We start from the raw sequence: 26,654 nt of genomic DNA on the forward strand, positions 1-26,654 counted from the left end.
TGATGTTATGGATTATGTATTTGAAAGGCATAGATTTTCTCCTGTATGTATGGTAATTTAAAAACGTTTACATTTTTGGCTGGACGGTGGTGGCTCATGTGTTTAACTGCAGCATTAAGGCAGAGGCGGGTGAATCTCTGTGCCCTACAGAGTGAGTTCCAGGACAGCCAGGTCTACTCAGAGAAATCTAGTCTCAAAAAACAAAAACAAAACAAAAAGTTACATTTAGGTCTAATACGGGTGTGACCCATGGGTGTGGCATTTAGAAAGATCCTTCAGCAGCAGCAAGGGTGGTGTCTGGAGGGTGATAGCCCAGGAGTCTGGAATGAGTGCAACTCAGAGACAGATGGTGGATTCCGCTAGGTGATAGTGGGGAAAATACAAACAGTGGGGAGTGTGGAGGTTGAATGTCTGTGCATAATGGGCTGGGTTCCTTATTTTCGCACAACACAGAGGGTAAATTGTAACTTTTTTTTTTTTTTTGGTTTTTTGAGACAGGGTTTCTCTGTGGCTTTGGAGCCTGTCCTGGAACTAGCTCTTGTAGACCAGGCTGGTCTCGAACTCACAGAGATCCGCCTGCCTCTGCCTCCCGAGTGCTGGGATTAAAGGCGTGCACCACCACCGCCCGGCAAATTGTAACTTTTTGACACTTCAAATTGGCTCTCGATAGTTTGAAACACAGACTGTAGAACACCGCACATCCATCAGCTCCTTTCTTGGGCATCGCCGGGCGTCTGCTGCCGAATGTGTCCTCCCGAGCCAGAGACTTTCGCCTTGCTCAGAACTAGGCAAGCTGCCCAAACCCATTTATGTGCAGCGCACCGGCCGCGGGCGGCGCATGCCCAGACGGGCAGAGTGGGGGGCCAGGCCCCGCAGGGCGGAGGGCCGGCAGTTCCCGCCATTTTGTCCCGATCGCCACTCAGCTGGTCACGGCTGGCGACTACAAGTCCCATGAGCCTCCGCGGCGGCACTTCCTACCCTCACTGTCCAGCCTGCTCCCTCCGCCCCCCCCTCCCCGGGGGCCGAAGGCTCCGGCTCTAGCCAGGCGGCCAGAGACCAGGTAGGATTTCCGGGAGAAAGTGCTGTGGAGCCCGCGGAGGCAGCGGCGACCTGGGTGAGTTCTCCAAACTCGGGAAAGTGAGCGAGTCGCGCGCGCCGCAGCCGCGGTCTCGGCTGAGCGGAGGGTCGCGGGCCGGGCCGGGGTCGGGGGTAACGGCGCGGGCGGCGGTCCGTGCAGCCAGGGCGTGGCGGGCCGTAGCCTCCTCCCTCGGCCCTCCCACAACGGTCCCGCTGCCGTGTCCCCGCCTGTGGCCGGGCCGGCGCAGACTCGCGCTCTCCGCCCCCCAGCTCCGCGGGGCCCTTTTGTCTGCGCCGCTTTTTCCCCCTTTGTGACTGACTGTGTTTGGAGTCTCGGTCTCCGGGGGAGCCCGCACGTCCTGCCGAGGACCGCTCCCTGGGGATCCGGTTACTGTAACTGGATCAGGTCAAAGTCCATCTTTCAAAAGTGACCTCCCTCAGCCCTCTGCATCCCGACGGAGCAGAACGGACGGAGGCTTTGGAGCCTGGCGTAGTTTCTGTGGAAACGTCGTGGTTATTGTCCAGTTCCTAAGTGTCAGCCTCCAGCAGCTAGGGATCAAAACTCAAGGCGCTTTTCGCCTCCAGAGGATGGTGTCTAAGAAAAAGAAATGAGACTTGGAGCCCCAACCCCGGAAACTTAGGAAGAGTGGAATTTACTGCGATACGTGTGGCAGCTCTCTCTCTCTCTCTCTCTCTCTCTCTCTCTCTCTCTCTCTCTCTCTCTCTCTTCTCTCTTCTCTCTCTCTCCTCTCTCTCTCGTGTGTGTGTGTGTGTGTGTGTGTGTGTGTATGGGGCGGGCAAACAACTCAAGCGAATCAATGCTTTAGAAACCTGAAAATCGGAGCCGAGAGATTTCTAGGGCATCATTCATTTCCTGCAAATAGTCTTTGGCATGGCACTTTCATTCGCCCACGCAGCTCCTCGATTCCCTAGAAAAACTCCAAAGAAAAAGTCCGCTCATTGAAGAACCTGCTTTATAGAAAACTCAGTATATTCTAGAAAGCAGGTTTGGTTTGTTTTTATCAGGTGAAAAGAATGAAAGCGGTTTAGAGGAAGAATATTCTTTCTGGCCACCGCTGGATTCGTGGATCTGATCCAATTTGGTTAGATCTCGGTAACTGCACGTCCCGTCAAAGACCCCATCGCGAGATTTAGCGTAGGGGTAAAGCTTCATAGAGGCCAAGGTAGAAACACCCCTTTGAAAACTGATTAGTATTTCAAATTCCTGAGGGAGGGCAACCGGGTCTTCTTTACATGAATCAGGAAAGGTGTTTTGAGGCTAAATTCCCACCCTAGCCATGTAGGCAAATAAAGTCTTCATTATTCTGCCTGGCATTTTGTAATGGAAATGACTTTGAGACGCTTAGATTGTATTAATGTTGTATAGAGATAGAAGGTCCTTAATACAGGCTCATACCTTGATACCGGTTGTATCTTTCCTAGAAAGTTGTGGTGGCACATCCCTGTAACCCCTATACTCTGTGGCTAGGGAAGATCATGGGTTCAAGACGAGACAGAACCTTATCTCAAGGGAAAAGAAATGTTTTCTTAAATGTGTGTGGGAGAGGGGAGTGGAGTCAGTGCAGGTGTGACATTAGAGACTGACTCGGTGGAGTTGGTTTTCTCCTGCTTCTCTTGGGTTCCTAGATGGAACGCAGACGACCAGGCTTGTGCAGGAAGAGCCTTTTACCATCTGAACCATTTTGCTAGTTCATATTTTTTTTCTTTTTTCTTGTGCTAGGAGTGGAATCCAATACCTGCTCTGCTGTGGTGCTTACATCTCTAGCCCCAGCTATTCTTCTTTTTTTTTTTTTGGTTTTTCGAGACAGGGTTTCTCTGCAGCTTTAGAGCCTGTCCTGGAGCTAGCTCTTGTAGACCAGGCTGGTCTCGAACTCACAGAGATCCGCCTGCCTCTGCCTCCCGAGTGCTGGGATTAAAGGCGTATGCCATCACGGCCAGGCCCCAGCTATTCTTCAATTATTGGACATAGAAATTTATTTGAGATTAGGTCGCCAGTTAGCCTAGTCTGGCCTCGAACTCTCCTATCCTGCCTTTGTCTTTCCAAGTGCTAAGATTATGGTTGCACCAGCACACCTAGCTCTGAAGTTCTGAATTTATAGCAGGCTTGCTACTTTCTGGCTTGTTTCCTCAAACATGATAGTGCTGTCCCTGTTATTTTTTGATGACTTGTATACATTGTATAAGTTCCGTTAACATGCATTGTATATCCTTACCACGGTTCTGTGAGGTGTTGGTTCTTGCTTTGTAGCTGATGCAGCCTTGCATAAAATGTAAAGTGACTAGCCCAAAGCCAGACACTTAGCCCAGGAAGGAAAGCTGAACCGAATATAAATAGCAAGCCTAGCGCTTGTTACCTTAGATTTAAGGTAGCTGCTAGTCATATTTCCACAAACTGCTTTCATTTGCTGAGATCTGAATATTAGAGCAAAATTATGGAATTATTTTCCAGCCCAAACAAATTCCTCAGGAACTGAACTTTACGGTGCCATGATGTCTTTTCCATTAGCTGCTCTGAAGATCGCTGCTTCGCTCCAGTTCGCTTATCCTGTCTGTAGGCAGAATGGCAATTTTATGGGGCCTTGGGGACACAAGGGTGATGAATTAGTAAGTTGTGGCTTTAATCTTTTATTAAAAGGTGATTATGTGTGGGGCTAGTCTGGTCTTCATAACAAGTTTCAGGTCAACCAGAGCTGCCCATTAATACCATGTTTCAGGGAAGAAAAAAAAAAGTCTGTCTGAGCCGGGTGGTGGTGCGCATGCCTTTAATCCCAGCACTCGGGAGGCAGAAGCAGGCGGATCTTTGTGAGTGCGAGGCCAGCCTGGTCTACAAGAGCTAGTTCCAGGACAGGTTCCAAAGCTACACAGAAACCCTGTCTCAAAAAAACAAAAAAACAAAAAAAGTCTGTCTGTAAGAGATGGGTAAGTCTGCGTTGGCTCCTGAAGCCTAACACTGAAGACAGAACTCAAATGCATGTACTTTTGTTTTTAGAGCATTAAGACTTAGGGAAATGCTTTCTTTTTTTTTTTTTTTTTTTTTGCTTAATAAAAAGTTTTGATCAGACTAAACCTGCAGTTTTGCAGTTTTGTCTTGGTTTTCTGTGAGTACATGCCATGAATGTGACATCAGAATAGCAACCTACTTCAACTCTCGTACTTTTTAATTTTAATTTTAATTTTAATCTCGTACTTTTTTAATTGTTAAGTAAAGTGCATAGCATTCCAGTGGAATTCACTCAGTGTAATTAGTCCAGGTTCTTTGTCTTATTTTCTTCTTTTTAAGATATATTGCTGTGTAGCCCAGGCTAGCCTCAGATTTTCATTGCTGCCTCAATCTCAGTACTGGGTTACAGACTAATTTAGCCCTTTAAACTAATCGATGCCCGTTTTGTTTGGATACTGTAGCGAGAATGAACTCTTCTGTCTCTTTTATTAATGTTGGTGTACTTTATTTCCAAATCCATGCTTTGACTCATTCAGCCTTGAATGAGAGTTAAGACTCTAGGTCCTGAGGACAAAGCAATGACAGTGTTCTCTCCTCTCGGGGTCTGCAGACTTTGCAGACTGGTGCCGATGGGGGGGGGGGACAGTAAGCAGGCGGCGGTGGCGCAGGCCTTTAATCCCAGCACTTGGCAGGCAGAGGCAGGTGGATCTCTGTGAGTTTGAGGCCAGCCTGGTCTACAGAGGGAGTGCCAGGACAGGTTCCAAAGCTACACAGAGAAACCCTGTCTCGAAAAACAAATAAAAAAAGACAGACAGTGACTACACAGTAAATAAAAGTCTCAATCATTATACAGCCAGCTCAGATAATGTCTTTTATTTTTAAAATGAACTTGTTTTGTTAGAGACAGGGTCTTACTATATATGACAGTTCGCACTGGTCTGAAGTTCACTATGAACCTGAAATGATCCTCCTGCCTCAGTTTCAGAAGTACTGAGATTAGGCCTGTGTCACATGGCTGGGTTATGTCACATCCTTGGGCCTTAGTCTTTCATCTTGAACATAGGAATAATGGCATCTTGCTTTACCTAATGGAGTGTTTCCAGGCAAGTGACCTGAGTATCTTTTTAAATATTTATTTATTTACTATGTATACAATATTCTGTCTGTGTGTATGCCTGAAGGCCAAAAGAGGGCACCAGACCTCACTACAGATGGTTGTGAGCCACCATGTGGTTGCTGGGAATTGAACTCAGGACCTTTGGAAGAGCAGGCAATGAGCCATCTCTCCAGCCCCCACCTGAGTATCTTTTGTTGCAAGCTGCAGATGCTACTGCTGCTGCTGCTGCTACTGCTAGAAAAGGAAAAGGGAGTGAGTGGACACTGAGCCAAGAATCTGTCCCTTTGTAAAACTTGGAGGTCTTTTTTTGAAGGAAATGGAGGAGGCTGCCATGTTGCCATGCTAGGGCCTATAAATGATGGGCAAATTCTATATTCCCACTCCTTCCCTTGTATCCTTTGTGTTTGTTTTGAGAAAGGGTTTCTCCGTGTATTCCTGGCCATCCTGGAACTCATGCTGTAGAGCAAGCTGGAAGTCATTCTGTAGACCAGGCTGGTCTCGAGTTCATAGAGATCCATCTGCTTCTGCTTCCGGAGTGCTGGGATTAAAGGCGTGTGCCACCACTGTGTATCTTAATAGGAACTACCTTTTTCCCCAAAAGTATTCTCCACCAAAAAAGTTTGTTTTTATATTCTTTTATAATTTATTTTTATTATATATATATTGGTGTTTTGTCTCCATGTATGTCTGTGTGAAGGTCAGATCCTCTGGAACTGAAGTTACAGTTTTGAGTTGCCATGTAGATGCTGGGAATTGTACCTGTGTCCTCTAGAAGAGCTACCAGTGCTCTTAACTGCTGAGCTAACTTTCCAGCCCCCTGGTTTTTGTATTTTTACAGTTAATTATGACAGTTATGACTACCTCTGGGCTACATCTCCAGCACAGGATAAAGTCTTAATCTTCATGTGAATTGCTTAGCACACAGTTCTTGGTATTTCTTCTCTTTTTTAAGATTTTTTAATTTTATGTGTGTGTGCTTGAGTGTACACACATATGCATCATGTGCAAACAAGAGCTGTGGAAAAGGCACTGGATCCCCTGGATCTGGATTGAGCTGTGAGCCACCTGATGAGGGCGCTGGGAATCAAACCTGAGTCCTCTGGAGGAGCAGCCAGTGCTCTCACCACTGAGTCCGCTTTCCAGTCCCAGCTCTGGGTGTTGGGTGTTCATTGGAATGCCGTCCACTCGTTGCTCAGCGACTGAATGAGTAAAAGTGTAAAAGTGGGCAGGCACAGTTTTAGAGAGCGCCAGAACCAAAATGGGTTTTATCCAGCAGATACTTTGGTTTTCTGTTGTATGGTAGAAGGGTAGAGGCTGCTTTTTTTTTTTTTGAGACAGGGTTTCTCTGTAGCTTTGGAGCCTGTCCTGGAACTAGCAGACCAGGCTGGCCTCGAACTCACAGAGAGCTGCCTGCCTCTGCCTCCCGAGTGCTGGGATTAAAGGCGTGTGCCACCACCACCTGGCTGAGGCTGCACGTTTTATGAGCATAGTGATATAATGGTATATAGGCCAGTCTCCAAAAACCTAAGGTATTACAAAATTATAACAGTGTAGTGGTGCTAAATGGGCTGGAGAGATGGCTCAGTGGTTAAGAGTCCTGCTTGCTCTTCCAAAGATCCTGAGTTCAATTCCCAGCAACCACGTGGTGGCTCACAATCGTCTGTAATGCGATCTGGTGCCCTTTTGAGGAAGAGACCTGGTCAGTCGTCCTCATCAACAGACCATGAAACCCAATATGGACAAGTTCAACAGAACCACCATATACGGGCTGCCCATGCATACTTCAGCATTTCCAGGGCATAAATTTTTATTTTCAGTTTTTCAATGGTGCTAAATAGAGATACATTTAAAGAATAGATAGGGATTGGGGGATGAAATGGCTCAGGCAGTAAAGGTACCAAGTCAGATTAAACCTGAGTTTAATCACTGGAACCCAGATAGTAGAAGAAGAGAATCAACTTTTGTATGCTGACCTCCATATGCATGCTATGGGGAAGCAGGGAGGAGAGAGAGAGAGAGAGAGAGAGAGAGAGAGAGAGAGAGAGAGGAGAGAGAGAGAGAGAGAGAGGAGAGAGAGAGGAGAGAGGAGAGAGAGAGAGAGAGAGAGGAGGGAGAGAGAGAGAGAGAGAGAGAGAGAGAGGTGAATAAATACATCGGAGTTGGAGTTGTAGGTTAGGAGCACTGTGTGTGTTTTTGCACAGGATCTAGGTTTGGTTCCTGTCACCCATGGTGGCTCACTGCCATCTGTAGATCTAGGGGATCAGATGCCCTCTTCTGGCCTCTAAGGGCCCCAAGCTCACATGCGGTGCACATGCACAAAATTTTTAAATGAAAATAAAATTTAGATAGGGACTAAATGATTTTGTCTTGTTTGCGACTAGGGTCTTGCTTTGTAGCCCTTGTGAGCCTGGAAGTCACTGTGTAGATCAGGCCTGACCTTGAAATTTCAATGATCCTCCTGAATCCTGGGTTAAAAGCCAGCACCAATATGTCTGGTTTAAGATGCTGTTTTGGGCTCAGCAGTGGTGACTCATTCGTTTAATCCCAGCGCTGGGGAGACAAAGGCAGGCAGATCTCCGAGTTAGAATCCAGCATGGTCTATAGAGTGAGTTCCAGGACAGCCAGAGCTGCACAGAGAAACTCTGTCTCAAAAAACAAAGCAAAGATTCTGTTTTGGTAAACAGTGCAGGAAGGCATTACGGAAGGTGTGGTTTTAGGGTAGCAGGAATTCAGGTGGACTTGTCGCTCCAAGTTCTCTGCTTCCTCCTCCACCTCCATTTAAGGTGTGTGTGTTCACAAGAGTGAGTGCATGACCACATGTGGAGACTAGAAACCAATCTTGGATTTTCTTCCTCGGCTGTGCATATTGGTTTTGGGATGGGGGGTGGTCTCCTGTTGTAGCTTGTACCAGGCCTTTCTTTCTTTTTTTCTTTCTTTTTTTTTTTTAATGTAAGTAAACCTTTTTTTTCTGGTGATCAGACTCAGACAGCACTGTTTAGACTGATCTGTCTCCCCAGCTCCAAGGTTACTCTAGGCAGAGGGAGTAGTTCTGAGCTCAAGAATGGACTGAGTATAAAAATGTTCAGCTGTGTGTCTAGGGGAGACGAGTGATCTGGAATACTGAGAGTGTGTCACACTCGGGTGTTGACGTTGTGATTCAGACAGCCCCAGATAGCTTGAACAAAGCCGTGGTCCACCCTAGATGGCTGTGCATAGCAAATGTGCATGTGGACTGTCAGTCCCTTAGAGACTACTGCACTGGTGTGGTGGCTCACACCTATGATCCTGGCACCAGGAGGCTAATTGCAGGAGGATTGCTTTGAGTTTGAAGCCACACTGAGGCACAGAGTTCTAGGCCAATCTGGGCTACAGAATAAGACCAAATTATTTATTTATTATTAATTTATTTATTTATATATTTTTAAAACATTTATTTATTTACTATGTATACAATATTCTGTCTGTATGTATGCCTGCAGGCCAGAAGAGGGCACCAGACCCCATTACAGATGGTTGTGAGCCACCATGTGGTTGCTGGGAATTGAACTCAGAACCTTTGGAAGAGCAGGCAATACTCTTAACCTCTGAGCCATCTCTCCAGCCCCAAGACCACATTATTGAAAAACAAGCAAAAATAAAAGAAAAAAGAAAAAGAAAATTAATAATTAATTAGACATGATTTCATTTAGCCTTTGTTTTGGTTTGGTTTGGTTTTGGTTTTTTGAGACAGTTTTTCTGTAGCTTTGAAACCTGTCCTGGAACTAGCTCTTGGAGACCAGGCTGGACTCAAACTCACAGAGATCTGCCTGCCTCTGCCTCCCGAGTGCTGGGATTAAAGATGTCCTCCTTTAAAAAACAAAACAGCATTTTACCAGGTAGCCCTGGCTGTTCTGGAACTTGCTATGTAGATCAGGCTGGCCTCTAACTCCCAGAGTTCAGATTGCCTCTGCCTTCTGACAGCTGGGATTAAAGAACCTGGCCCAGTTCAGTTTTCTTGACTGCTTTTCTCCCACTTGATTACAAGCCATGCTATCTTATTTGTTGTTTCTTTCTCAATTTTTAAAATTCCCTTTTTTTTTGATTTTATATATATAGTATAGGTGTGGAAAATAAAAGAAAAGGGGGTTTAAAAAATGGAGAAAGAGCCGGGCGGTGGTGGCGCACACCTTTAATCCCAGCACTCAGGAGGCAGAGGCAGGGGGATCTGTGAGTTCGAGGCCAGCCTGGTCTACAAGAGCTAGTTCCAGGACAAGCTCTAGAAACTACAGGGAAACCCTATCTCGAAAAACCAAAAAAAAAAAAAAAAGGAGAAAGAGACAACAAATAAATAGTATGCGAGAACACACGTATTGGCCATGCTGTAATGTGGCAGCCCTGAAAATAAGCTTCTCTCTCTGTGGGTTTCTTTCTCCTTGTTTGGTGACTCTCCTGGACTAAACCTGTAAATGTAAAGTGTGTGTGTTCTTTGTTCTGTGTGCCCACTGTAGTCTGCACTTGTTTGCGTAGTGGCTCACTAATGATTAGACAGAGATTTTTGTATGTGCTGTGGACCAGTAAGTTTTCCAGCTTTGCTGAAGGCTTCTCATGAGGACCTTGGTAGGGAGGGGAAAAGGTCAGGCTCAGGCCTTCATAATAGCGTCCTTCAAGTTCCACGAGTCCCCTCCATTAGGCCCTAGCTCTTAAAGGTTCCGTTTCCCGGTACCAGCAACCTGGGGACAAGGTTCCTAACACATCTGAAGCATAACAGGCATCAACTCTGCTGTCTATATTCCACACACTAACATCTCATTCTTCCCTCCTCTGGGCCCTTCTGTTGGTATACCATAGTATGCTATAGTATATTGTACCATAGTTTCTGGGTGAACTCCACCTTTGGAGCTAGGTGCCTTGATGATCTACTTATTAGGAGTTTTTGTTGTTGTTTATTTGTTTTCAGTAATTATTTAACTTTATTTTATGTGCATTGGTTCCAGATTCCCTGGAACTGGAGCTACAGACAGTTGTGAGCTGTCATGTGGGTGCTGGGAACTGAACCCAGATCCTCTGGAAGAACAGCCAGTGCTCATAACCGCTGATTATTTCTCCAGCCCCTTGTTTTTGTTTTTCTGAGACAGGGTTTCACTGTGTAGCCCTGCCTGTCCTGGAACTCACTCTGTAGACCAGGCTGGCCTCATACTTAGAGATCCACCACCTGCCTCTCTGCCTTCCAAGTGCTGGTTTTAAAGGCATGTGGAGCTGGGTGGTGGTGGCGCACGCCTTTAATCCCGCATTTGGGAGGCAGATGCAGGCTGATCTCTGTGAATTCGAGGCCAGCCTGGTCTACAGAGCAAGTTCCAGGACAGGCTCCAAAGCTACACAGAGAAACCCTGTCTCGATAAACCAAAATAAAGAAAGGAAGGCAGGCAGGCAGGTAGACAGGCAGACAGGCAGGTATGTGGAACCACTGCCTGGCCTTTCTTCCTCCTTGTTGAAAAATAGTCTCTTTTGTTTCTGCTGTGCTGTGTACTCCAGGCGAGCTGGCCCAGGAGTGCCCAGGTGAAGTCTCTGTCTCCCATTTCACCTTAGGAATGCAGAGGTTGTAGATGATGCCACTGCCTCTGCCATTTTCCCTGGGTTCTAGGATTGGAGCTCAGGTCATCAAGCTTGTGCAGTAGACGCTTTCATTTGCTGGACCATCTCACCAGCCTCCAGATAGCAATGTTCTCATTTAATAAGTTGTGTTTTTCAATAATGTTTAAGCTATAATAAGTGCTAGTGAGTAGAGCTTATTTTAAAGACACATGCAAGATGATAAATTTGACATTTTCAATATCACATGCATGTACCTTTTCTCTTTTAGACACTCTTCCCCGCCACCCTACTCTGGTTAATAGTGGCATGGAAGATCCATTTGGTGAGTACAGCCTGCATTCTTATTGGTGCTTGTGCTTTTCCCTTACCTGTTATAGCTTTGAGTAAATTATCTCCTGCTCATTATGCTGATGTAGAACAGTGGCTCTCAGACTTTTCACTCTCAGTATCCATGTATACTCTTATTAGCTTATTTTGTTTGTTTGCTTTTGAGACGGGGTCTGTCTACACAGTGCTAGCTGTCCTGGATCTCATGTAGACCAGGCTGCCTCGCTCCCAGAGATCCTTCTGTCTGTCACTATCCCCAGCCCTAATGGTTTTTTGTTTGTTTGTTTTGTTTTGTTTTGTTTTTTTGAGACAGGGTTTCTCTGTAGCTTTGGAGTCTGTTCTGACATTCAATCTGTAGACTAGGCTGGTCTCAAACTCACAGAGATCTACCTGCCTCTGCCTCCTGAGTGCTGGGATTAAAGGTGTGCACCTCCACCACCCATCTGTTTGTTTTTTGAGACTGGGTCTCCCTGTGCAGCTCCAGCCAGCCTGGAACTCAATCTGTAGACCAAGTTAATCTTGAACTCCCAGAGCTCCTCTGCTTGTCTTCTGATTGTAATATAATACTGGTCTTCATTCCTACTCTTAATGTAATTGAAGGTCCTAAAAAGCTTTTGTTTGTTGACATTTTCTGTTTTATAAATTAGACCTGAGAGGCTGGAAAGATGATTCAGCAGCTAAGAAAAACAGATACCTAATTATATATATGAAGGAATTGTAACCTTACCATAAGCTATATCCTCAGGCTTAGGAAGTATATTTGAGATGTTAATTTAGTTTATCTTCTTCTGTCTTGCCCAATTGCCATTGATGTAACTGAGCCAAACTTTCTGGACTCCCTGATCCGGTAACCATCATTGGGCAGTTCAGGTTGTAGTTTTTGCCTCACATTGAGAAGATTTTTGTTTAAAATCTTGCAAGATGAGCTTTTTTTTTTTTTCTAATTTTAATGAGGCTAGGTGTGAGCTCCTTGGAGTTTTATGAAGTATAGCTAGTTCATTGGGAGATCTTTAGTTTGAACACCAGAGGGCAGTCAGCACCTGTTACTAGACCTAGTTTTGTTGTCAAGTAATTATTTGTTTGGATTTGGGAGATTGAACTTATTTTCATAGCACAGTGACTGTTCCTAAACACGGGTCCGTATAATAAAAAAGTAGGGTGTGATGACACAAGCCTGCACTCCTTGCACTGGGTGTGTAGTCAGGAAGTCGTCTTCCAGCACCTAGAAGAATATTCCTAAGCTACATGAGATCCTTCAGAAGACAAGGAAAGAAAGCAGTCACAGGGAGACAAATGAAGCAATGGCTGCAAACTGGGCTGGTGTATGATGTTGTTGAAGATTTTACTGAACTTAATTTTTTTCAGACTGATTTCCTTACTTAGCTCTACTATAGTTAGGTTTCAGGTTTAAATGTCCATGATGTAAAATCTGTACTGGGGTGCTAAGAGACGGCTCAGGGGTTGAGAGCACTGGCTGCTCCTCCAGAGGACCTCAGTTTGATTCCCAGTTACAACCCTCTCTAAATCTAGGTCCAAAGGATCTGGCACCCTCTTCTGGCCTCTGAGGGCACTGTACAATGTTATGCATAGCCTACAAGTAGGAAAACACCCATATACATAAAATAAAATCTGTAAATCATACAAAATCTGAAAAATTTTAATGCTATTGTAATTGACTGAGTGAGAATGGAATGGGTCACAATCCTAAAACAAATACAAAAATGTATTAAAATTACCTTTGGCAGGTATATATGACATGTAAATGAATTTCTTGTTTAACTTGATTTTTAAAAATTTATTATAATTACTTTTATGTATGCATTTTCAACACAGCAGAGGAGAGATCACAGGACAACTCTCAAGAGTCTGTCCTTCCACCATGTGTGGTCTGGCGACCAAACTCTGGTAGTCATGCTTGGCATCTGGAGTCTACCCACTGAGCTATCTAGATCCAAATCCCCAACTCCTTTCTGGGACAGGATCTCTCTGAGTATCCCTGGGTAGCCTTGAACTCACTTTGTAGACCAGGACGGCCTAGAATACTATTATGTCTGGCTTGGTGGCCCTTTTATTTTATTTTATTTTTTATTTTTTTTAAGATTTTTATTTATTATGTATACAGTGTTCTGTCTGCTTATATGCCTACTCGCCAGAAGAGGGCACCAGATCTCATTACAGATGGTTGTGAGCCACCACGTGGTTGCTGGGAATTTTTTTTTCATAGTTTTTGAGACAGGATCACCTGCACCTGAGGCTGGCTGGCCTTAAACTCACTATAAAGTGAGTTCAAATGAGTTTGGGGATTGCAAGTGTGTGCCACATCTGGTTTTATACAATGCTGGGGATTGAAGCCCAAGTCCTTGTGCATGCTAGGCAAACACTCCCTGACCTGAGCTACATTCTTTTGAGTCTTTTTTGAAGTGCTAGAGATTGAATTCATGGCTTGGCATATGCTAGGCATAAGCCCTTCACCACTGAGCCACTTCCCTAGTTCCAGATGCTAGTGTGTATTGTTGTTGTTGTTTGTTTTTTGAAACAAGGGCTCACTTTGTAGCTCTTCTCACTGGCCTTGAATTCACAGAGATCTGCCTGCTTTGGCCTCCCAAGTGCTGGGATTAAAGACATGCGCTACTGTGGCTGGCTTGTGTTTTCTTTTTTGAGGTAGAGTTTTATGTGGACCAGGCATTAGCCAAAGCTGCCCCTGAATTTCTTTTCCTCTTTCCTGCATTTCATATATATATGACTTTTGACAAGAAGATCCTTCTATATATCATTCAATACACACACAAAACAATTTTCAGGAACTTTGTTATAATCAAGATCGCTAACTTTGGTGGCAGGGGGGAGAGGTAGGGTTTTGCTGTGTTACCAAGGCTGCCTCCAACTCTTGGTCATACCTATATTCCCTGATTGTTGGATTAGAAGCGTGTGCTACCATACCACACTGTGACATCTAATAATTATGAAAGCATCTGTAGGAACAATTATTTGTAGTGTTCTGAAGTGAAGAACACTGAGAGTTAGCAGTTGTTTTTGTTTTGCTATGCTAAGTAAGACTCATACCCAGGGTTTTGTGCACACTAGGCAGCACTCTGTCACTGAGCTATCTTTGTTCCCATTGTGAGATTTTTGCTCTCTAATTCCTGTGGGGAAGACTTAAAGCTCCAAGCGCCTTTCCTTCTGCATAGATGTCTGTGCAATATGTGTGCAGTGCCTATGGGGGCCAGAAGAGGGCACCGGATCTTCTGGAACTGGAGTTAGAGTTAGTTGTGAGCTACCATGTAGGTACTGGGACTTAAATTCTGGTCTTCTAGAAGTGCAATAAATATTCTTAACTTCTAAGCCATCTCTGAAGCCCCATTATTTAAAAATATGCTATTAAGGCCAGGTGTGGTGGAACATCTCTTTTAAACCCAGTACTTAGGAGGCAGAGGCAACTCTATGAGTTGGAAGCAAGCCTAGCCTACCTATCAAGTTCTAGACCAACCAAGGCTATATAGTGAGACCCTGTCTCAAAAAATTAAAAGCCAAAGCCGAACAAAACAACAAAAATCATTAGTATTACTATTGGTCTCTGATGAAAATTAACAAAAAGACATGTACTAACTAGAGGCTTGAGAATTATGAAAAGCAATAGTCCAGTATTATTGTTGTTGTGTGGTGATGTGTGGGTTTACCTGGTATGGTACACCTGTGGTGGAGATCTGAGGACAACTTTCAAGAGTTGCTTCTCTTTACCATGGGTTCCTGGGATCACACCTTTATCTGCTGAATGAGCCACCTTGAGAGCCAAAAACTAATACTTCTAAAAAAATTTTTTCTTTATTTGATGGTTTCATAATTTATATAATGGATTTTAATAATTTTCATCTCTTTCCCCAAAACTAATAATTTTTTTTTTGTTTGAGCCTGTCCTGGAATTAGCTCTTGTAGCCCAGGCTGGCCTCGAATTCACAGAGATCCTCCTGCCTCTGCCTCCTGAATGCTGAAATTGAATGTGTGTGCTGCTGTGCCTGGCTCTTCTTCTATCTTCTTCTATCTGAATTTATAAACACCTGCTAGGTTGCAAGGGTTTGGGGTTTGCTGTTTTCTTTCCTCTATTTCACTGGTTCTCAACCTGTGAGTCTTGACCTCTTTCCTTGGGCGTGAGGGCGTCAAGGACTTTTTCACAGGTGTCCCATATCAGATATCCTGAATATCAAATATTTACATTATGATTCATAACAGTAGCAAAATTATAGGTATGAAGTAACAATGAAAATAATTTTATGGTGGGGGATCACTACAGCTTGAGGAACTGCATTAAGAAGTATGAGAACCTTTGTTCTATCTGGTCAAGAATACTTAGTAACTAGCCATGCTCCTAGCAAATGTGTCTTATTTCAGAGTTAATGTGAAATTTTTCATCATGTTATCTTAACACTGGAAGCTAAAAGGGTGTCAACAACACAGCCATTCCCTTCTATTAAAAAGGAGGAGGAAACCTTAACTCTAATTAGTTGCAATCCTTCAGGCGTAGGAGATAAATTCCTTTAAGATTAAGATCTTTCTTTGGTAGTGAAGGTCTCTCTCTCTCTCTCTCTCTCTCTCTCTCTCTCTCTTCCTTCCTTCTTTCCTCCCTTCTCCCCCTCTTTCTTTCTTATTGTTTGTTTGATTTTGGTTTGAGACAAAGTGTCTCAAGTTGACTTCAAACACAGAGCATCTGCCCTCCTCAGTCCCCCAGTTCCAGGATGGGAACTAAAGGCATTCTGTAGTTTATCTAGAAATTTAATATGCATCTTTACAAATACCTAGTAAGTATTGTCTGCTATCTTTTTCCCTGATAAGAGCATAAACATAGAGAGGATGTGAGTTTTTTATTGTTATATTCCACTACTTGGAAGTGAATATGATTTTTTTTCTTTTTTTGTATATATTTCTTCAGGGAGATTTAATTTCTCTTTGTGAAATTAAATGTGGTGGCCAAAGCCAGAAGTGGTCAAGAATACCTAGAATACTGACCTCTGGAGGCAGAGGCAGAAGGATCAAGAATTCAAGGCTAGGCAAACATTGTGCCGTTAAGTTTATAACCCTGGCCCTCTAGAAGACATTTTTAATTTTTTTAAAAAACTTGATTTATTTTCGTTTCTTGTGTATAAGTGCTTGTCTGCATGTAAGTATGTGTACTATATGCATGCAATGCCCTCAGAGGCCGGAAGAGTATGTTAGATTCCCTAGAACTGGAGTTATGGATGATTTTGAGCCACCATGTGAGTGCTGGAATCTGAATCTGGGTCCTCTAGAAGAGCAGTCAGGGCTTTTAACAACTGAGCCAGCTCCCCAGGCCCAATCTACTAGTTTTATTTTTTGAGACAGAATCTACTGTGGTTTGGGCTAATCTGAAACCCTATTTCTAAAAAAGAAAACTTGAAAACTAAGTACTGAAATCATAAACTTTAAGAACAGTGTCTGCCTGGCCTGGTGGCTCACACCTGTAATCCCAGCATTCTGGAGACTGAAGCAGGAGGAGTACCACTAGTTTGATGTCAGCTTGAGATAAATAATGGATTCCCGTACATACTAGGCTACAGATTGGTTTTCCATCTCAAAAAACAAAATCGGTGGGTGGGTGGATGATGGATGGATGAATGGTAGGTAACGTAGGATTGGGGATGGTTTAGTTGGTAAAGCATTCCTGGAACCTGTTAGAAAATCCTGGGCATAATGATGAGTGTGTGTTTTCCCAGTGCTGGGAAGGCAGAGGCAGAATTGATGATCCTTGGGGAGTCCCTGGCTAGCCAGTCTAGCCTAATTGATGAGCTAGCTGTAAGTCAGTGAGAGACCCTGTGTTCAGTATGATGTCCTTGGGTCTTCACACCAATCTGCACAAACATGCACCATGGAGGTGTGCGCACCTAGACACACATGCACCATGGAGGTGTGCGCACCTAGACACACATGCACCATGGAGGTGTGCGCACCTAGACACACATGCTCAGAGTAGTGATGAGAAACTACGCTAATAAACAGTGTGTTAACTGTAAAGGAAAAGGAAAGCTTTTTTGTTTTGGTTTTGGAGGGTTTGTTTTAGTTTTGGGGCTAAGGATTTATTTTATGTGTATAGCTGTTTTGTCTGCATGTGTGTGTCTACACCACATGCATGAATGGTGCTTTCAAAGGCCAGAAGGGAGTGTCAGATTCCCCAGGACTGGAGTTACAGATGGTTGTGAGCTGCCATATGGGTGCTGGAAATTTAATTCCAGCCCTCTGGAAGAGCATCCAGTGCTCTTAACTGCTGAGCCATCATCTCTCTAGCCCTGAAGATTCATTCTTAAAAAGATGAGTGGTTAGCGAGCTGAGCGGTGGCTCAGCCTGTTAAGTGCGGCGCTTGCGAATCCCAAGGTCCCGAGTTCGAATCCTGAGTCCGATCAGAGAGCATCGTGGGCCATCTGTCCCAATTCTGTCACAGAGCGGACGTGTGCCGTCTGTCCCGAGTGTGCCTGCCCACGCCTTCTCAGGGCATGGGAAAAAAAAAGATGAGTGGTTTACTGGGTGTTGGTGGCACGCGCCTTTAAATCCCAGCACTCAGGAGGCAGAGGCAGGCAGATCTCTGTGAGTTTGAGGTCAGCTCTAGTCTACAAGAGCTAGTTCCAGGACAGGCTCCAAAGCTACAGAGAAACCTGGTCTCGGGGAGTAGGGAAATGTTTGAGTTAGTATAGAACATACAAAGGTATGTGTCACAAGCTGCTTATAATTTCATTATGCTTCCACAGTGTGTGCTTTAATATCATTGCAATGAAGGCTAGTTAGTTTCCTAACCTCAATCAAAAGATAATGGCGGGTTGATGCTTAGCTGACAGGATTTATTAATTCTTTCAACAAATTTCAGTTGGCACTCTGCCCTAGCTGCCATGAAGGGAAACAGGAAAAGAACAGGGTAATGTTTCAGGGCCTGGGAATGACTCAGTGGGCAGAGTGCTCGCTCTGCAAGCGGAAGGGCATGAGTTCACATTTCCACACCATCTAAAAGCTGAGTTCAGTGGCCCGTGTAATCCCAGTGCTGACCAGATGGAGACAGGCTCATCTCTTGGGCTTGCTAGCTAGTCAGTACAGCTGACTCATTGAATTCCAGCTTCAGTGAGAGACCCTGCCTTGAAAGATAAATTGCACATTTGTCTATATGCACTTGGGTGCAGAATACATTCACAGAAAGAAAAGATAAAATTTATGTCTTAAGAGATTTGGATCTTTTTTAAAATTTGAAACAGGGTTTCTTGGTATAGCCTTGGCTATCCTGGAACTCACTCTGTAGAGTAGGCTGGCCTCTGAAGTCACAGAGATCCACCTGCCTCTGCCTCCCGAGTATGCCACCTCTGCCTGGCTAAAGTGAATTTTTTATATAAATAAAAATAGTCTTGAAGCTAGGGAGTTTGCTCAATGGTAAAGAATTGAGTTCACCCCCTGAAGGTGGAGAGTAATGACAGAATACACGCAGCATCAGCCTCGGCTTCCACACACCTGCAAGCAGATGCACACAACTCAGTTGCCTTGAGCCTCTGTGAAAGCTAATTTATAATAACATATACTTATGGAAACTAATTTATAATAACATGTTTCATGTGGAAGCTAGCTTATAACATTTAATCCACACATAGCAATATAATCTCAGTTATGCCTTTTTTCATTTCTTTTTGTAGCAACTGATCAGTGATTTATTATGTATTCATAACTTCTAGGCCAGTTCCCATTTCAAAACTAACACAGAGGAGCCTGGCGCTGATTCTCTTTTTTTCATGTGGGTCCTGGGGATCGGAGTCCGGTCCTGAGGCTTCTGGAGCAAGCCCTTTACCCACTAAGCCATCTCACTGGCCCCCAAGTGTTCTCGCATGCTCTAGTGTGCTGTGTAATATGCTAGTTTTTAAGGCTCTCAAGACAATTTCTACTTTTTTTTGGTCTCAAAAAATGAGGTGGTGTGGTCAAGGAAGACACTGAGCATCCAGCTCTGACCTCCACGTGCCTGCACGCTCAGTGTCTAACACTACAGGCTCGGCTGCTCTTGAGCAGACAGCCGTCTTCCTGCCTCCACCTGGGCTTAGACCAGAGCCACCACCCCCAGCCACACTCTACTGTCAAGGAGGCGGTGAATAAATAGACGGTCACTGCAAAGGCTGTGTCAGGTGTAGGTAGAGGTTCCTTCAGGATAACTGATTACGTAAGATGAGTGGCCAGTGCCGACTCAGGGATGAGAGGCTTCAAGGAACTCAACTAGAGGAAGTCGCGTGTGAACTGGATATTGAAGAGTGGCAGTTGGCAGGTTTAGGAAGGAAAGATGGAGAGAACAGCGTATGGCAAGTGAGTTAGACCAGGGAGAACAAACAGGTGTCATAGCTTAGGAGTCCCAAGGGTCAACAGTTCTAAAGATGAGGGTAGATGTGGGAGAGTTGTGAGAATAGGTACAAAGTCAGAGCCTCTGGGCTTGAACACTTGATGGCCCTGCCTCAGCCTCCCAAGTGCCTGGGTTATAGGCATGTGCTGCCAGGACTGCGTACTTGGAGTCTAAGGGTCACTGTGACCTATGTTGAAGATAAGTAAAAAGATGGCTGTGAACCCTGTCAACTCTCCCCTCCGCACCCTGCCTGCTGAAAGGGGTCAAGACCAGAGGTTGAGAAGCCCTGGACTAGGCACTGGTCTTGATGTATGCACCACCTTGAACTGTATTATTAATAAACCTCACTGGTCACCAATTTTTTTCTACTCTATTATTTTTCATGAGCAGAATGTAGTTTTTTTTATAGTTACAATAAATAAAGAAGATCAAAAAGCCTTAGTCTTCAATTGAAGAAGAGCACCTTATAAAGCCAAATAGACGTGCCAACTAAGCTCTATTAAGGAACCAAGGCATCATTGAGTTATAGGAACAGGCGGCCAGAAATCAGGCCACTGTAGGGTCTGAAATGTGCTCAGTGCTTCCTAGCAAGTAGCATTCACTGCTGGTGACTCAGAGATGACGACTAATGACAGCTGCTCCATCCTCCTTCTCTCTCTTTCATAACTCTTTACGACTCACCTGGCTCGCAAACTGCCTCCAAGTAAAGGAGACAGGACCAGGGCAGAATCAGCCCTCAGTGAGGTATCTGTGGGAGTGCAGTAACTGTTTGAGGATAGCCATGGCACCTGAAAGTTATTCAGGAACTTCTAGCAAGGATTCAGGTTAAGGGGCATTCCTTTCTGGTTCATGTACAGAAGAATCCAGCCTTTATCCTCTCCTAAATAAAAAGTCTGAGTAATAAACACCTGGTGCCACTGTGAGTCAGTAGGAATTCCTGCAAAATAACTAAGGATGACTATGTAAATGTTGTTTCTATCAAACTCACTCCAGCTAGTAATTCAAATGCACTTTCATGTTTTCAACCTTCAATTTTTTAGAACCACAGGAAGTATGGGGGGTGTAAATAATTAATTTTTTTTCACAGTACGTTTTGTTTGAGTTTTGTTTTTGTTTTGTTTTTCAAGACAGGGTTTCTTTGTATAACAGCCCTGGCTGTCCTGAAACTCACTTTGAAGACCAAGCTGGCCTCCTGCCTCTGTCTCCCGAGTGCGGGACCACCGCCCAGCCTTTTCATAGAACTTTTATGTTTTGCATCACATATACCTTTGCTTCTAAATTCAGTTTAAAACCAGAGCCAAATGTACTCGTGTCTTAGGAAAATAGTCTAGTGAGATCAGAGGAAAGTCGTACAACTCGCACTTAGCCTTATCTGTCTATGCTAAAGCAGCCAGTTAAATACTACCTTCCTAAAAGCTTTACAGATAAAATGTATCCTGAAAACAGAACCTTTCAAGAAACAAGCTTGGTGATTGTCATTTCAACTAAAAGCTATTTCTGCTCATGAAGAAGCCTTAAGAGAATCATGATCCCACAGGGGTGGTAACTTAAGCTGTAAATCCTTGCTTTTGGGAGGCTGAGGCTAGAGGACTGACTACCTTGAGTCTGAAGCTAGGTAAGCCACAGAGTGAGGCTGTCTCTAAATAAAGATAAGAACACTCACACCTCCTATTCCCTGGCTTAGGCACCAAGACCTTCAAGAGTACTACTCTACAATCTAAAGAAAGAGTCCTGTAATGTCTAATCTTCACTGTGAACTTGACGGGACGGTGAAGCACCATGTAAACCCACCTCAGGCTTTACTTAGAAGGGTATTTCCAGAAAGGTTTAAATAAGGCAGGTAAAATGGCTTTCCATGCAAGCCTAGAGACCCGAGTTTGACCTCTGGAATTCACATAAAAGTGTAGAAAAAAAAAAAAAAACTCCACAAAATTGTCCCCTGACCTCCACATGGGTGCTGTGACTTGCATTTCCACACTATCCTAAATTAATAAATAAGTAAGTTTATTACAAAGAAGGTTTACCTTAGGAGGAAAGACTTACCCTCCATATGGGCAGCATCCTCCCATGGGCTAGCGTGACTGAATGGACTGAATGAACAGAAGAAAGTGGACTGCTGAGACGGCTCAGCTGGTAAGGGCTTTGCTGCTAAGCCTGGCACCTGCATTCTCGTTAATTGAGAAGTAATCTCCTACTGACCCCGAAGGGTCCCCATTTCAGCTATGCTGGCTGGTCGGTGAGCTGTAGGTGTTTCTCTTGATGTAATCCTCATAACTCTATGAGTATTATCTCCATTCATTGTATGCCTTCTTTCTTTTTTTCTGTTTTAATCGTGAAACAAAGTGATCCCTGATTGATTCCTCACTACTGTCACATGAAGGGCTTGGCATTTATATATTTTTACTTACTTTTTACAATTCTTTTGTGCAAAATAATGGGACATGGACTATTACCATATATATATATCTATCTCCAACCCCCAGATAGGATTTTTTTTTTTTGAGATTGGATCTCTCTATGTAACTCTGGCTGTCCTGGAACTCACTATGTGTATCAGGATGGCCTCAAATTTGCAGAAATTTGCCTGCCTCTGCCTCCTGAGTGCTGAGGTTTTAATTGTACACCATCATGCCTGGCTAGGATTAAAATTTCAAATTCATTATGAACATAACATTTTTTTCCCCACCAAAGTGAGTTTCTTAAAAACTCACATGATCATTTGGAATGATAGAATCCTCTGTGGTCTGCACATTTTTCCCTTGTCTCCATTGCTCATGCTCTTTGCCCTGATGACCTTGTTTCATTTGAAATGGTCTTGTATAATGCTGGCTACCTTTAACTTCTCATTTCTCCTACACCAACATCCTGAAAGCTTGAGTTGCAGGCATGTACATTTTCCTTTGCTTCTGGGTTCCAGAAGCAAAGCTTCAGATTAATTCTGTGTCTTGCTGGAGCTGGAGCTCAGTGCTTACCTAGCATGCGTGAGGCATGTTCGTGTGGTGGGAGGTTCCAATTGTTAAAGACTTGCTGCATGTACACTGTGCACCGGCTATTTATGTCAAGCATTGGTAGTTTAAGGATAAATACATCATTGTCCTGACCATGAGGTGCTTCTAGAGTATCAGGGAAGTGTGAAGATTATTGCAGTTCAAGGTGGTACATACATCAAGACCAGTGCCTAGTTCAGAGCTTCTCAACCTGTGGGTCTTGACCCTTTTTGGAAAGTGGGGTGGGATGGGAAGAGTTGAACGACTCTTTCACAGGGTTCACTTAAGATCATCTGAAAACACAGATATTTACATTATAGTTCATAACAATAGCATAATTATAATTATATGGCAATGAAAATAATATTATGGTTGGGGGTCACCACAACATAAGGAACTATATTAAAGGGTCACAGAATTAGGAAAGTTGAGAACCGTTGGTTTTGTACATTCTTTTTGTTTGTTTTCTTTGAGTTTTTTGAGATAGTTTTACCACGTAGTTCAGGTTAGCCTGGAACTTGAGTCTTCTGCCTCTACCTTCAAGTGCTGGTTTGTACTAGTGTGGCAGACAATCAGTTCTTTGTCTTTTCAATAACTGTCTCTTGATACTTGTTCCTTTTTCTCACCTTGATCGTACATTCTCTGGCTTCCTCTAGACACACACACCCACACACGCATACACACACACATGTATATTTGCATGTTGCCTATGTGCTCATTATATTCCGTTGTAGTTCCTATTACTATAAACACTTAGGGAAAAACCTTTTTTTTGGAGGCCAACACAGTGTTAGGCACATAATCAGTGTTTAGTAAATATTAGAATTCTGTTAATGTGGCTAAGGAAAGGCTTCGGCGAAGGAAGGAACATTTGGGCCTGTCCTTAAAGGGTGGGCAGATCCTTCCCACTTGGATTTGAGAAAGAAATTCCAGGCAAATGAAGAACACAGTGAAGAATGTGCACCAATTAGTAGAAAAGCCTTCTACCAGGGTTGTGAGACAGTCACTGACAGATGCCACTGCCACAGTTATCTCAAGCCTGGCAACCAGACTGTTACTGTGTTATATTGCCTGAGTGTTTCTGTGTTTTTTCCTCATACTTACCCCTTAGCATTTTAGTTATTTTCTTGTTGTTATTGTGATTTTTCTGTTGTTTATTTCCTATATCAAAACTGATAATAAAACCCTGGGGAGATGGTTCAATGCTTGCTGTGTAAGCATGATGACCCCAGGATCATGCCCAGAGATTGTTGATGCTATTGAGGAAGACAGACCAATATCAATCAACCTCTGGTTTCATATGAGCCTCTGCATGCATGTACACATGCACATATTTACACCATGCACACACACACACACACAAAAGTTGATAATAGGGGTTAGGGGACCAGTGAGATGGCTCAGCAGGTAAAGGTGCTTGCCACCAAGCCTTTTAACATGAGTTCCACCTCCAGGATCCACATGGTGAAAAATGTCTTTTCTGACCTCTACAGGTATATGCACACACACAAATAAATGTCATTTAAAAATGTTTTAAAATAAAAACTTGGAATGTAGCTCAGTTGCTGGACTTGTGCCTAGACTACACAAAAGCCCTGACTCCATCCCAACATCATATAACTACATATGAGCCTGCAATGCCACCCTAAATCCCAGCATTTGGGAAATGGAGGCAAGGGGATCAGTGCTAGGCTACTTAGTCCAAAATTGAGACCAGCCTAGACAACATGAAACTGTCTCAAAAAGTGAGGAAGGTGCTAAATAATCATTCTTTTTTACTTCAGAGATTCCAAAGAATTTAGGATGGATATTGAGGGGTTATTTTATGTACATTTTGCCTGCATATATGTATTTGGTCCATGTACCTGGTGCCTACAGAAGTCAAAAGAGGGAGTTAGATCCCTTGAAACTGGAATTATGTGTGGTGGTGATGGTGGTAAGCTGCCGTGTATGTGCTAGGAATGAAACCCAGGTTCTCTATAAGAGCAACAAATGCTCTTAAGTGCTGAACCATCCCTTCAGTCCCAACACACACACACACACACACACACACACACACACACACACGAAAGGTGTTCTACAGTGTGGGTGGATGGGAGGTAACAAATAACCAGTCCATATACAACACAGAAATTCAAGAATAACTGGATGATCTGTAAGTAAGCTTGTATCTAGAATATGCTTCTGAAACCCATGAGACTGTTACTCTGAGCCCCGCTAGTGATGTGGGATGTTTTGTTGTGATTAAATGTCTAGGGTCTCTGCTGTACTTTGGGCAGGCTCCCTATCTTCTGTGTCTAAGTGGCTTCCAACCAAGCTCAAAGTCAGGAAGAGGAGGTGTGGGCTTTTGGGCTGTGCCGCCCGGCAGCCCAATTGTGGTTGGCTGTCTCCTCCCCTTCCGCACCGGAGCTCTACACACTGTGCACTCTGGAATGACAGGCATTCCTGTGTGAAGAAAGTCGGCGTGAAGACTTTTGTGAGAGCCACAAGTAGCCCGGGAGTCCGGGGTCCAGGAAAGCAGAAACTCCAGCTCTCGTGCTGTTTCCTGGCAGTCGGCAGTGACACAGGATTGCTGGTCCCTGTGTGGATTTGTCTTTTAAGAGAAATTTGCTTTTGTCCGGGATAGTTTGCTGTCGTGGGATACATCTAAGACATTATAATCATGGGGCAAGCTGATGTCTCCAGACCGGTAAATCCAGATGCAGTTGGTGAGTAATACGAACAGAGAAATAGACATCTTGGCAGGAACGAGGCAGGTTTACAGCCGAAGTTGCTGTCTCTTAGAAATTGGAATGCAAGACTTTGGCACATTTCTAAAAGTTTGGAAGAAATGAATGAAACCTTTAAAGTTGCTTCCACTGAAGTTTGTTTGCCCCTCACAGTCTTGTTTACCTGCTCTCTGGAGCCCTGTGTTTTAGATTATATTGCTAAGAGGTTATATACTTGTTGATTCCCTGTCTTTATAGAAAATAAAAGTTACAGGAGCTGTTCCGTAGAGGTTAGAGGTATTTACTGATATTTTGCAGGTTCGGGCAGTTGTTAAGTGTGTGATCTAGAAATAAAATTGCCAAATTATAAAAGCAAGGGTGTTTTAATACTGAGTTCGAGTTTTAGACTGGTTATATATTTCCCAAGCCAGTCATGGGCTTTTCCTGTTGTATCAGAGTTGCTCCTCAGAAGGCACTGCGCTGTGGGAACTGCTGAAGTGTTACTATCTGGGGCTAGCTCAGACCGGGCAGCTGGGATCTGTGCGTGGTGTGAGGTGCTGAGCTTGACCATCGTCCTGGCGGCACATCCTGCGACCTTTGTAGGCTTTGTATTTGATGATGAGGGTGAATGGTTTAACAAAGAAGACTGGAAAAAGTCAAGTGGGAGAAAACATTTAGGTTATTTCTGGACAATGTGCTGTTTAGGAAGAAAGATTAACTGGTTTAGGAAACATCAGGAAGCCTCTTTAATCTATTTTTCTGTTTGTTTTGGTTTGGTTTGGTATTGGCTTTATTTTATTTTCTCTTTGCCAAGAAATAAAAGGTCTAAGATGGACATGGTGCACACTTTTAATCCCAGTATCAAAAAGGCAGAGGCAGATGAATCTCTGCTTCTTAGGTTCATCTGGTCTGTAAAGTGAGTTCCAGGCTAACCAAGGCTACCCAGTGAGACCCTGTCTCAAGAACAAAACAAAATCCCAGTAACATAAAATGAGATGTGGCGGGGATTAAAGAAAAGCAGAGCAGTCTGGGGAAGCAGGTGCTGCTTCTCCCTTGTTGCAATTTAGTTTTCTGATTTCCAGGGAAAGTTTTTCAGGGTTTCCTGAACCTGAGCACACGATGACAAAGTGCTTACTCAGTCCCAGACTGGAGGACCCCGGTTGGCTGATCCAGTTTCTTGCTTTACTTTGACCACTAGGCTGAGTCTTTATCAGTTCAGTACTTTATTGTTGAAGAAAGTGAAAGGCTTTATAGAAAGGGCTACAGAAGAATAAGAAACCTCTAGGACTACTTTGCAGCTTGGGAAAGTGAGTTAAAACACGGGCTGCTGGGTGGCGCACACGTCAGTAACCCAGTACTCGGAGGCAGAGGCCAAGGATCAGGAGCTCAAGTTTTAGGCCGGCCTAGGTTCTAAGAAGCCCCGTCTTCCCACACACAAAAATTCAATTAAGTGATTTTTAAAAATCAAAAAAAACAAAGTAGAGATACCCTGTCTTAGAGTTTCCTTTTGCTATGGAGACACACCATGATCAGGGCAGCT

The 26,654-nt window shown here is 43.9% G+C and overlaps 1 protein-coding gene across 2 annotated transcripts in view; it reads left to right on the forward strand.

Annotated features, from left to right (window-relative positions):
- Positions 1 to 1,009: 1,009 nt before the first annotated feature.
- Positions 1,010 to 26,654, forward strand: part of Phactr4 (phosphatase and actin regulator 4) — a 74,182-nt gene continuing 48,537 nt past the window's right edge. For both annotated transcript variants that reach the window (XM_038334277.1, XM_038334278.1), the window contains exons 1-2: positions 1,010 to 1,114; positions 10,996 to 11,049. In XM_038334277.1, coding sequence (XP_038190205.1) covers positions 11,034 to 11,049 — 16 coding nt within the window. In that variant the 5' untranslated portion in view covers positions 1,010 to 1,114; positions 10,996 to 11,033. The remainder of the gene's footprint in view (positions 1,115 to 10,995; positions 11,050 to 26,654) is intronic.

This window comes from Arvicola amphibius, chromosome 6 (genome assembly GCF_903992535.2).
Source record: "Arvicola amphibius chromosome 6, mArvAmp1.2, whole genome shotgun sequence".
Lineage (NCBI taxonomy): Eukaryota > Metazoa > Chordata > Mammalia > Rodentia > Cricetidae > Arvicola > Arvicola amphibius.